At 38.1% G+C, this 13,244-nt stretch overlaps 1 protein-coding gene across 1 annotated transcript in view; it reads right to left on the reverse strand.

Annotated features, from left to right (window-relative positions):
• Nucleotides 1-13,244, reverse strand: part of LOC102231542 (otogelin) — a 72,996-nt gene that overhangs the window by 45,815 nt on the left and 13,937 nt on the right. Inside the window, exons 6-14 of the mRNA XM_023332320.1 lie at nucleotides 11,962-12,092; nucleotides 11,736-11,842; nucleotides 10,401-10,510; nucleotides 8,988-9,113; nucleotides 6,598-6,706; nucleotides 4,767-4,813; nucleotides 3,705-3,850; nucleotides 1,890-2,022; nucleotides 449-626 (exon numbers count right to left, since the gene is read on the reverse strand). Of these exons, the coding sequence (XP_023188088.1) occupies nucleotides 449-626; nucleotides 1,890-2,022; nucleotides 3,705-3,850; nucleotides 4,767-4,813; nucleotides 6,598-6,706; nucleotides 8,988-9,113; nucleotides 10,401-10,510; nucleotides 11,736-11,842; nucleotides 11,962-12,092 (1,087 nt within the window). The remainder of the gene's footprint in view (nucleotides 1-448; nucleotides 627-1,889; nucleotides 2,023-3,704; nucleotides 3,851-4,766; nucleotides 4,814-6,597; nucleotides 6,707-8,987; nucleotides 9,114-10,400; nucleotides 10,511-11,735; nucleotides 11,843-11,961; nucleotides 12,093-13,244) is intronic.

Raw genomic sequence — 13,244 nt, forward strand, 5'->3', positions numbered from 1 at the left:
GTTTAAAATGAGATTAGCAGAGGCAGGTGGCATCTTTCTGTGAACATTATGCACAAACAGCTATCTAATGTAAAGGGATGGCTGTAGCCTCAGTTTCCCTATAGCTGCCACTTCAGCCACCGGCGGTGATGTATATCCACTTTCAGCTGTCAGACAGCATCCGGCACATTATGGTCGACACAGTGGAGCCCCTTTTCCACTAACAGTAAATTCCTTGTTGGAGCTGCGTGTCCAGTGGGGCGCTCATCTGGTCAGCCTAAAAGAGCTGATCAGAGAGCGCGTCTTTTGATGCCGACTCGTGTGCATTACAGAGGGGAAGAGCACTTCACCTCCCTCCTGTCACCTGAAACAGGAGTGCGCGCTCCATCGCTCTTAATCGTCGAAAGGGGAGGAGGGAAGGGTCGGTGGAGGGCGCGGAGGGGTCAAAGGGCAGCCGTCGTACACTTACAGGAAGTCGTCTTGAGTGTTGCCGTTGAAGGTGCCACACAGCCCCACCGTGTCGTCTTTCCACGCCTCGTCGGCCTGCAGGTAGAGACGAAACTCCGTCCAGCTGTACTGCAGATGCAGGCCGAACGCCGTCCTCACCTGGAGGAACATGGACGACAGCTCCTGGATGTGGAAGACATCTGTGGGAGAAGGAGAACGAGGAGATCAAGGCTGTTTCCACAGCTGACAGTCCAGAAGACTCGGTTCAGTTACAGAACAAAACTGAAACATTTATTACATTTTCAGCTGCGGTTCTCTTTCACATCGTCAAACAATTCAATGTAATTTAAAAACCTGCTCCCCTCCTCACCTGTGGTGGCGCTGGACACAAAAACTTCTGAAGGAGACACTGAACGCAACTTCCTTCATGATGAAACGTAAACCAAAAAATTTTGGATTTCTCTTTTGTTTTTGGCTAAAAACCACGAACCATTTCTCCCACCAGCTCTAGACTAGCACGTTCGTTTTTGTTGTATTTACCCAGAATGCCCTGCGATGTAGTCCACTTCCTGTTTTTGGAGCGGTTGATAATCATGCCACTGTTGCTGACTTATGGGAAACTAAAATCAGAAGCTACACTGCAAAAACAAAATCCTACCAAATATTTTTGGTGTAGTCTCAAGTGCAAAAATCTTAGCACACTTGAAATAAGACAAAACTAACTTACAAGTACATTTTCAGAAAAATATAGCAACTTGTTGTAAGTAAATAAGACATTTTTCTCTTGCTATAAGTAATATAATCTTCCTGTGGAACTACAGTAGTTCTCTTTCATCAATATTAAGAAATTATTGACTTAAAATATCTTGTTGAAAAGCTACATTTAAGTTAGTTCTGTTTACTAAAATAGTTGCACCAGAAACTAGACCAAACATAAGATTTTGTGTTTTTGCAGTGTAACTCTCTAAGCTTCCCTACATGAAAAAATCTTTCCAACCCGAGTAAAATGATAATCTGAGTTTCCTTTAACTGTATTGAACTCAATTCATTTTGTAATTTCAATACGTCATTTATTCTTGTACATATTTGCTTAAATTAAGGACATTAATTTTTATTAATCTAATGGAGTTATGATTTTTGGTTACATAGGCAGATGATGTTATCAACCAGCTCCTGCGACAGAACGTAAAGTATAAATGTTGATGTTTTCATTTATGTATCAAGTATCACAGTTTCACATAAAACACACAAAAGAGCATTGATTTGACCACCAAGATGCCGGCGTGTAATGAGAGCAACACTCAGAGGACATTTTCTGCACACAATGCAGGAACTGAACAGCTCTGCATTGGGAAAATATTTCCTCAATAGCACAGCTGTCATTCAATCTGCCTCCAGCATGAGTGCTGAAAGAGTCCTGGGCGAGACAATGGCGGCCTGCGATGAAAGACGAGGGACAGTACCGTCAGAATAGGGCAGCGAGACGCGGTACTGGCCGGCCATGAAGACCTCGCCGACGTGACTCAGTGTGATCTCGGTCCTCGGATCCTCGTCAATGATCAGGTTAACTGATTGGATGCAGGACCCGTCTAGATTCTGCAATCGAGACAAGATGGTCGTTTTCCCAAACAGAAGAAGATTCAGGAGACACAAAGAGAGCAAAAATACAAAAGTAGTCAGGATGAAAAACTCTGTCCCACAAAATGAGATAATGTGAATATGGATCTTTAAGAGAAAACTGACACATTTAGCAACAATAAATACACTTTTCTTCTGGAATAAAACAGAAATCCAGGTTGCGGCTGTTGGAATCGGGTCCATGCGAACTGCGGCGTCTGCAATAATTTTAGGTCTCGTTTCTAGTCCAACTATCTCAGTGCACTTGAAATAAGACAAAACTATCTTACAAGGCACTTTTCAGCAAAATATAAGAGCTTCTTTTAAGTCAATATTTCCTTAATATTGATAAGAAACTATTAGGTCTACTGGCAAATTATTTCACTTACTCACAACATTTGTACATGTTATTAGAGAAATAATCTGCCAGTGGAACTAGAACTTTTTCATCAATATTCAAGATTTATTCACTGTTTCAATAAGCTCTTATTTCTTGCTTTAAAGTTACTGTAAGTTAGTTTTGTCTTATTTCAAATGTACTAAGATATTTGCACTAGAAACTGGACCAAAGTTACTTTGTAAGATTTTGGGTTTTTTGCAGTGTAATTCACCCTCTACAGTTCTAAGTACAGTGTCAAAAGTACACTGTAAAAACACACATTTTACCAAGTATTTTTGGTCTATTTTCTAGAGTAAGTATCTTAGTACACTTGAAAACAGACAAAGCTAATTTATAAATAACCTTAGTCACCTACAAACCCAGCATTTTTGGTCAACCGGTTTTACTGCTGTTTGCGCTGTACAATGGCTGCTGGAAAAGACCAGAGTTTTGGTGTTGACCTACTACTCAGAAACCACTTGCTGCATTCTTGTTGGTTGCGCAGGAGGCTCTACTAGTGCTTCTCAAAGATGTACGGTTGCATAATTGTGAATGTGTTTACAGCCATTTTCATTTAAATTTGGATTTAAAGTGACAAGCACTCCTAAAACTACTCATTTTCAACATGGACAGAACTGAGCAGACTAAAATCTCATTATTTAAGAATGATTATGTGAAAAATTTGAAATAAAAATGTTCTGTAGAGCAAATAAACCTCTCCTAACATGTTTAAGGAAGCATAACAGGTCACCTTTAATGTAAAATCTGCTGATATGAATGATAAAAGCTGCTTCACTTTCGCTTCTGATGTTTTCAGATGAATCGTTTCTTTCATAAGTGGCTCCACAACCGAGAGGTTTTAGCGCCCACCTCTACCCTCCCCACTTTTACCTTCCCTTCCCATCATTCACCTCCTGCTTCTCCTGCATAACCTTCTCTCTGTCCAGAGCCGCCGCCCCTCCCGCTCCCACTGCTCTGTCAGTCGGGCCAGATAAGCTAATCCTGTTGGCTGTTAGAGGTCTCTGCTCTGATGAGTGGGACATCTTATATCTCACCTCTCCCTCTCTCGCTCTGCTGGGAAGCCCAGCTGAGAGGAGAAGAAGCCCTCAGTCTTTTGTCACTTTTCTTGTTCATTATCTACTCCTGCAGTCGCAGTCAAAACCCTCGACTCAGCAGGGATTATTGAGCACTTAAATTCTGATATGATCTACATGATGGACAAATTGCAACCTGAGCCAACAGGAGCTGCAGTAAAAGAAATATCAGGTTGGGAGTGACTCACGGCTCCGCAGGGGGCGTTCTGGATGGTGACGGCGAATTTCCCTGAGTTGCGACTTTTGGCGAGGACGTAGTGACATGTCGCAGGGAAGGTGAAGATCCTCCCGTCAAATGACTGGAAGTACATATCGCCTGTAACCGAGCATTCCCCTGAAAAAAGCAACGCATTTTTAAACTTTCCTTCTGCACACAAAAATGCAAAAACACAACGTCTTGCTAATTATTTTTGTCTAGTTTCTAGTGCAAATTGACAGTAAGACTCCCCTGATGACTAATAAAAAGTTTATAGAATTCATTTATGAGCACTTTATAAATCATTAATAACTGTTTATTATCCATTAAGTAAGGTTGAGAAAGAGGCTGTATGCTAAAATACTTATTGTGCTTACAAGGTAGAAATGTTTAGTGCAACAACTCTAAATAAAATATACAGGTGAACAGATTTGATTCACTATTTGGCAAGAACCTGTCAGATTTTGTGTCCTTCTCACCCTTCACAGTGAAATGTAGAGATTAATTAATAACATATTTATTAGCATTTATAAGAATAACCTTATTGTAAAGTAGAATTAAAAAGATCTTAGTACACTTGAAATAAGACCAAACTAACTTACAAGTAATTTTTCAGCAATGTGAGTTTATTTTAAGAAAATAATTCCCTTACAATGATAAAAAGGGAATAGTTATAAGTTGCATAATCTGGCAGTGGAACCAGTACTTTTTTTATCAATACTAAGGAATTATTTTCTTAAAACGCGCTCCTATATCTTGCTGAGAAGTTCCTTTTAAGTTTGTTTTGTCTTATTTCAAGTGTAATAAGATATTTGCATTAGAAACTAGATCAAAAACACTTGGTATAATTTTGTTTTTTGTGTAGTTTTGAATATGAATTGAATTTAATCAATTAATCGTCAGAATAATCGAAAGAATATTCGACACTAAAACAATTGTTAGCTGCAGCCTTACTGTACAGCATTTACAAACTATAAAAATCAGTTCTTCTTGTATGACGTTTATTATTTTTTTTTAAATCACTATTGCATGCAGTTGGAGGAAAAGCACAAACCTGGGCAAGTGTGGTCGGTGCAGTTCCACACTCCACCCACACATGTGCTGCAACAGAGAGCAGAGAAATCCACAGGTGGCTACATGAAAGGCTGAGCTAATGGCAGGATTACTGACAGAAACTGGACACACAGGCGGTCAGATCCAGCAGATAAAGAATGATTTATCTGCTGGGACCGAATGCAGCTGATAGGAAAAGAGCAGATTCTGTTTGCAGGAATAAAAAAATTAAACCCATGGACAAGAATGTCCAACTTAAACATTGAGTTAAAGAGGAAACAACTGACACGGGTGGTGAGAACAGCACAAGGCATTGTGGGATGCCCCCTCCCAGACCTGGACTCCATTTACACAGACCGGGTCAAGAAGAGAGCTGGATCCATAGCCATGGATCCCAGCCACCCAGGCCACAGACTGTTTGTGCCGCTGCCATCAGGCAAACGGTACAGGAATATACGGACTACAACAAATAGACTGAGAAACAGTTTCTTCCCCACAGCCATCAGAGCCATTACTCCCTGCCGTCCCCCCCTCCCACACATATCATAACCTCGCAGTCACACATACATATCCCCCACCCCCACACGGCCATATTGTTCTGCACTTTGCACTGTCACATTATCTGTACTTTGCCATAATTGGACCTGCTGCTACTTCTTTGGTGTGGTTGAGTGCCTTTAGTTAATTTAGTTGTATATATTGTTATTATTATTATTGTGTGTTTGCTTATTTATACTGTATATATTTGACCTTTTGCACGGGAGCTGCAATGGAAATTTCGTTGAATTCTGTTCAATGACAATAAATGCTATCTATCTATCTATCTATCTATCTATCTATCTATCTATCTATCTATCTATCTATCTATCTATCTATCTATCTATCTATCTATCTATCTATCTATCTAAAAAATTTGTTAAATATAATCAAATTAAGTTTGCAAAACTGAATTCATTTACTTTTTTAACTTAACAAATTTAATCTATCTACTTGGATAAACTTAATTTGATAACTTATAACAAATAAGCAATTTGTTTTTACTTGGATCACCTGTTTTCTGACTTTAGCTGCTCAACCTCAAAGCCAGCTAAGCTAGGTTGAACTCACTCACTCTTTGGTAACCTAGCAACAACTTGGAGAGTAACTTCTGGTTACCTAGCAACAACCTGCTGAGTAGTAGCAGTAGCAGTTTAAGGTCTGGAATTAAAACTGTGGATAAAACAGGAACGTTTTGGATATTTAAAACAAAACACTAATCAATAACATTCAATACTCTGCAAAAACACAAAATCTTACCTTGTGATTTTTTTTTGTCATGCTGTAAGTGCAAATATCTTTGTACACTTGAAATAAGACAAACTAACTTACAAGTAACCCCTGATATAAGTAACCTCAAGATATAAGAGTTTATTTTGAGTCATTAATTCCTTAATATTTATACAAAAAAGTATTAGTTTTCACTTATAACAAGACATTTTTCCCATGTTATAAGTGAAATAACCAGTGGAACTAGAACTTTTTCATCAGTTTTAAGTAATTATTGACTTAAAACAAGCATCTTCATCTTGCTGAAAAGCTACTTCTAAGTTACTTTTGTCTTATTTCAAGTGTACTAAGATATTTGCACCAGAAACTAGACCAAAAATACTTAGTAAGATTTGATGTTTTTGCAGTGTATGGACTGATATGACACCCTTATATCGTGATACGTTTTTCAGCCATATCGTCCAGCCCTAAATTGAAACTAATGTTGTTAATGGATTTACTCTTTGAAACAGTAAAAACCAAAATATTTAAACCAAATCAGCAGGGAGAAGTTATTTGATGCTCACCAGTTGTTGCATTCTTCCTGCAGAGTTTGTCCAGAGGGATAAAACATGCCGTGGTATTCACAGGGACAGTCAGCCGGGGCCACACAACTCCCTTCCTCATAAATCAGACCTGGGGACACATACACAGAAAACTCAGGAATTAAAAAATATAATAAGTTACTGTAAAAACATAAATCGGAAAAACCTGTATAGAGCTTTGGAACGAGACGTTACTGCTCTAGACGTAGGGATATGAGCGCCATATTCATATGAAAACGGGGAATAAAACAATATAGTTGTAACAGTGTAAACACATTGCAATATACATGAAAGCAAAAAAAATGTGACAAATTAAAATGTAGGGTAAGTTAATGAGTAAGAACTAAAAAAAAAATTAATCCTGAAAACCCTAACTTCTCAAATAACAACTGGGCATACATTTCTACATGCACCTAACTAACACAAGGAAAAGAACTATGCTACAGTGTGACGCACAACTGTTATGCGTCACACTGTCAGGGGCCATAAACATAACCGACAAAAACGACTGACTCACAGATATTTTGAATTTAAGTTGCTTGAAATTAATTAGCAATGGTTCGAACTTGCTGCGTTATTGGATGTAATGTCCGATCACACGACCAAAACGGTAAAAAGATGGAAAACGGACTTTCGTTTTACTGTTTTCTGTCTGTAAACAACTATAGGAGGGTAAGCTATCGGAGCTAAACTATCGGAGCTAAGCTATCGGAGCTAAACTATCGGAGCTAAGCTATCGGAGCTAAACTATCGGAGCTAAGCTATCGGAGCTAAGCTATCGGAGCTAAACTATCGGGGCTAAGCTATCGGAGCTAAGCTATCGGAGCTAAACTATCGGGGCTAAGCTATCGGAGCTAAACTATCGGAGCTAAGCTATCGGAGCTAAACTATCGGGGCTAAGCTATCGGAGCTAAACTATCGGGGCTAAGCTATCGGAGCTAAGCTATCGGAGCTAAACTATCGGAGCTAAGCTATGGAAGCTAAACTATCGGAGCTAACGAAAAGGAGACAAATGTCCCGGGTATCAGCGGTGAGACGTCCTGATATCACGTCCTCCAACATCCCAAGATATCTACCAGTTTGCTCCAGACATGTCCATTCTGCTGAGTGTCTAAAATCGCTTTGTTGGTGTTGTGTCATAATGTTTTACTACGATTTTAATGATTTTAAAATCATATTCAGTTAACTGTTATGTTAAGTTCATTTAAGTGGGTCAACCTTGTTTAGGTTGGGCTTATATTTTTTTATGTAGCATAGTCTGAGTTTTGTCAGTGGACATCGAGGTTATTCCATTATTGTGAAGTAAACTATTTTACTAGTGTTATCAAATTTACAATATTAATACCGATGTGTTCTGATATTTCCTCTTAAAGGCAAACCGACGTATGAAATATATTAGTTCAATCCAGACTGAATCTGGGTCACTGAGAGGTAAACGCCACGACATCGGACCGACATGCGCGTAAATTAAAGAGGCGATACAGCAAAACCATGTTGGATCAACAAGTTACAGAGACAGCAGCGGAGGCTGTAGAAGAGGAGCGAGTTGGAGAGGCTGAGGAGGAAACCGCAGGAGAAAAGCTCGGCAAGGCTGCAGACTCTGAAGAGGAACAGGAACCATTGGTGTTAAATTATGTGTTCAGTTGGAAGTGTCTGTTTTCTGTCATTTAATCATTTAATGTGATAAACATTCATGAAACGTTTGATTCAAGCTCTTCAAGTTGCAAGTAAACAGGTGATGAAATGAATCACATTTTAAGTAAAAATTTGATATTTAAAATATTTCAGGTAATAAACATACATGTAATAAAAGATTATGTTTTTAAATAAACATTTTATGTGATTAAAGTAAACAATTATATAATCAGACATTTTCCAGTAAATATTTAATGTAACAATCAAACCAGATGAAAGAGCATTAAATCTTTAAATATTTAATGTGTAATTAAACATTTCAGAATAAATATTCATCCATCCATTGTCTGTAAACCTTTGACCCTTAGGGGTCAGCAGGGGTGCTGCTGCCTATCTCCAGCCACGTTTTTGTATCAGTTGGTCACAAGGTATTTATTCACAGGAGTGTTTGGTTTGGAAATTGACGGTCCCCAAGTGAACCTCCGAGCGCTTGAGGAGGGAGCGGTCGAGAACAGCTGGCCGGAATTAGCGTTCATAAATCGGATCAACCTTGAGCTGAACGTCCCTTGCTCCGCGGAGCGCGGAAATTCAATATCCAACTTGAAAACAACTTCACTGCGGTTGGTAACACAATGAAAACGCTGGAATAAAGTTTGTTTTGGTCTGTGACCTTTAAAGATGGTGCAGAGCGACTGTTGGTTCCAAAGCTCTATAGAATAATACATCCCACAGTTTACCTTCAGGACAGTAGCATCCATCTAAGCAGGCCAGCTTGCTGTCTATGCATGTCCGCTCCAGGTTGCATGTCTCTGGGCAGCAGCTGATGCATTCCCTGTACTGCAGCCCCAGAGGACACTGCTTCACTGGTCACAGAAAAAGAGTTTCAAAACATTTTGACTTGAAACAGTCACAAATGGACTGATTCTGAGTGTTTTTCTCAAGAAATACCTGCAGGGCATTAAGAACTAGGGATGCCCCGATCCGATCACGTGATCGGAAATCGTGGTCACATCTAGGCGTACAACCGGATCAGGAGTCAGTTTGATATGTATAATTATTTTAAACCCAAATAGGAATAACAACAGCTACCTTTGAGTGGTGGTAAGGAGTCAGACTGTCTGGAAAGATCACTGTGAGCAGTTTAGTGATACAAATCAGATTTCCGTATATACGACTGGTGTCCTAAAGAAGCATATTACATATATTTTCAAGAGTAATATTTGTTGTGCTATGATTGTTGTCATGCAGTCACAGCCACAACCAAAGTTACCTACAAAAAAGAAATAGTAAATTGCTCTTATTGTCGTTGTCAATTCAATAATAATGAACTGACATTTATCGTTGGTTCATTAATCGTGATAAACCTTTTGTCCATATTACCAGGGCCAGCCCAAGCCCTTTTGGGGCCCTTGGCGGATTTTAATTTTGGGGCCCTCATACCAACATGTCAACACCAGATGTCTATCATTCCTAAACTTTTTTTTCTGTAACGTACCTACTCTTATTAGTATCTTTTCTAACTATCTTACACCATAGCAGTGCTGTTATGGCTATTGAATTTAACCGGGCAAGAGCAACAAAATAAAAAAAAAAATTAGAATTTTGAAATTCAGAGTAATATTTAAGTGTGTCATATTATTTTGACTATTTGAAAGTAACACCAGCTGATAACACATAAATTACAATTAACAAGAAAACAAGTTTTATATCTTATATTTCCCCAACAGTTTATTTCTTTCCTCAGAAGTTTATTTCTTCATTAACAGAAAGAAATAAACAATTATTTGTGCAACAAGAACAAAACAATATGTAAATAGTTTTTCCACGTGTAATAGCATCTAGTTTGTATTATTCAATTTTATTTTAAATATATACATATATATATATATATATATATATATATATATATATATATATATATATATATATATATATATATATATATTTGTCATGCTAGTTTGATGCTCTTGGGGGCCCTCTGGTGGTGTGGGGGGCTCTAGGCAGCCGCTTAACACATCCTGCTTATTGCCTGCTCTAAATGGTTGGTAATTTTGACAAAAAAATCAAATCTTGCCAGCTACAAAGCTGCACATCAGAGCATAATTAGTAGAGTTTTGTTGTTTCTTGACTAAATGCGAGTGAAAGCGTACCACACTGAGGAATGCGCTGCCTCCAGTTGTGCAATGGGTGGTCAGCATGGGCGCAGGCTCGAGCGTATTCGCTGAACACCTGGCATACCACATCGCCACTGGGACCCGACCTTCAACGGAATGAAAAGACAGAAAAGGACTGTTCGAGCGGAGCCAGAAGAGGTGTGGTTACACAACCCTGGTTCACTGGGCTGATCCGACCCAAAATAGCAACCCAAAGTCTGAACTGCCGTAAACAAAAAGACAAATCACTGAGTCTGTGGAGCAGGTTACTGGGGCTGAATCAATTTCAAAAACACATAAATGGGTGTAAATATAACACAAACAGGCATTCCCTGGATCCTTGTAGAAAACAACAAAAAGTTCAAAAATTTCATTGTAAAATTGAAAAAATGCACCTTTAAGTTTAATCCACATATTTTTTAAAGGAGTGAAACCATTCCAGATGCTCCATATTGACCAATTTTATCTATTCCAACACCAAACTGCAAAAATATAAACCCCTACCATGTATTTTTGGCCTACATTTCAGTACAAATATATTTGTATACTTGAAATAAGAAAAACACTAACTTATAAGTAAGTAACCTTTCAGCAAGATATGGGAGCTTGATTTAAGTTAATAATTCTTGAATATAGATTTAAAAATTACTGGTTCCACTGACGGATTATTTTACTTATAACTTGTGAAAATTGGCATAAGTGAAATAATCTGCTAGTGAAAGTAGAACGTTTTATCAATATTGAGAAATTATTTACCTATTACTTAAAATAATTTCTGATATCTTGCTGAAGATTTACTTTTAAGTTAGTTTTGATGTTTGCACTGGAAACTAGACCAAAAACACTTGGTAATATTTCTTGTTTTGCAATGAGAGCACAAGTTATTGATTCAGATGGAGATATTTTTACTATTAAAAAAATAATATTATCTTACAATAGAAAATGTTGACTCCATCACAAAGAATTCAATACTTGGGCTTTTTGTATTCTTTTGTGAGAAACACATCATTCTAGCAGCCTTTGATACTTTTAATGGATTTATCAACCTTAGCTAAATACTTTTTAATTAAAATGACCTAAATCTTGTTTTCATTTCTCAGAATTGACAGAAAAGTGCTCTATTGTTTAATTTTAATTAGCATTTAAAAACTGTCAAACTGGTAAAAAAAAATCACTGTATTTTGTTTTTCCTTATTTTTCTTGATGATTTTGGCCCTTGTGACAAAAATGTTGGACACCTGTGGTATAGTCAAAGTTTTGTGTTTCCAGGAGGATAAAATAAAAATAATAGAAATCTCTTTCAACAGTAGAAATTGCAATCGGTTGACTTACATGCAGAGGTCGTTGGAGCAGCTGGCCATGTAGGACAGCGGACTCACAAAGTCATGGCAGCTCTGGAAAGGCGGGTCCAGCAGCGCCGCACACACTTCCTCCACTTTCTGCAGCCAAAACAAACCAAACAGAAAAGCTTCTCCAGACAAAACTGTAAAATATGTCAGACTTTACTTTGTTTCAGGGTTGAATGTGGGAATTATTCTTCCTTCTTTTCCTGTCTCACCAGAAGGATTTGAGTATCAACACCAGTGCAGGGCGACAGGAATGCAGAGGGAACATGGGGGCATCGGTCCTGGTGGGGCTCCATCTCCATCCAGCTGTTCCCAAACATCTCTACATCTGGAGTCAGCACACCTGGGAGGCAGGAAAACACTCAGCCTGGCTGTAAGTCAGCTCACATTTTGCATGTTTTTATACTTCCATTTGGGTCTCATCTGCTTCTAAAAGCAGCCCAAGCACTTAAACACACACACACGCACACACACACACACACACACACACACACACACACACACACACACACACACACGCACACACACACACACACATCTACATATATATATATATATATATATATATATATATATATATATATATATATATATATAGATGTGTGTGATAGGGTTAGGGATAGGGTTAGGATAAGGGTAAGGGGTTAGGGTTGGGTTTCTTTTTCTTAACAAGAAAAAGAAACACAAGCACAAACAATTGAGCTTTTAAAAAACACGCAGTCATCTATTAGAAAACGATTAACAGAGAAGAATACAAGGATGGGAGGAGGGGAGGGAGGGGTATATATATATATATATATATATATATATATATATATATATATATATATATATATATATATATATATATATAGGCCTGTCACAATAGCAAATTTTGCTGAACGATTAATTGTCTCAAAAATTATTGCGATAAACGATAATATTGTTTGAAGACCTTTTTACACTGATTTAATGGAAATGACATAATAATGCATGCGATTTCCTGCCAAAGATAGATACACTTTATTTTCAAAAGAACATTTAACACTGGAGCTGATAAACAAAATAAACAAAACAACCAAAAACAAAAATAAAATGGTCTCCATTAACAAAAAACACACTTGAAAAAAAACCCTAAAGAACATAAAGTAAAAGTGTAAATAAATACTGCATTCAACCAAAAGAGTGCAGATTATGAAGTCTGTATATTATGTTGCCCTTCAGTAATAATTAGATTTAAATAGAGAAGATGGGCACATCGACCCGACTGGGATCTTAACGCAGCCTGTTGAATGTGGCAGGTAGCCAATCAGAAAGCGGATTCTCCTCCATGCTTTCTGAGGGGAAATTACGGAGGGGAATCCCAAACAGCTGATACGGCGCAACCCGAAGTCCAGCGGACATTGGAGATGATACGTGGAAACAACATTAATGTTTATTCAACGTGCAAAGAATATAGAAATGACAAGGGGAGGAGTTGGAGCGAAATTGCTACCGCAGTTGATAAACCGGTAAC

This window comes from Xiphophorus maculatus, chromosome 4, assembly GCF_002775205.1.
Source record: "Xiphophorus maculatus strain JP 163 A chromosome 4, X_maculatus-5.0-male, whole genome shotgun sequence".
In the NCBI taxonomy this organism is placed as follows: Eukaryota; Metazoa; Chordata; class Actinopteri; order Cyprinodontiformes; family Poeciliidae; genus Xiphophorus; species Xiphophorus maculatus.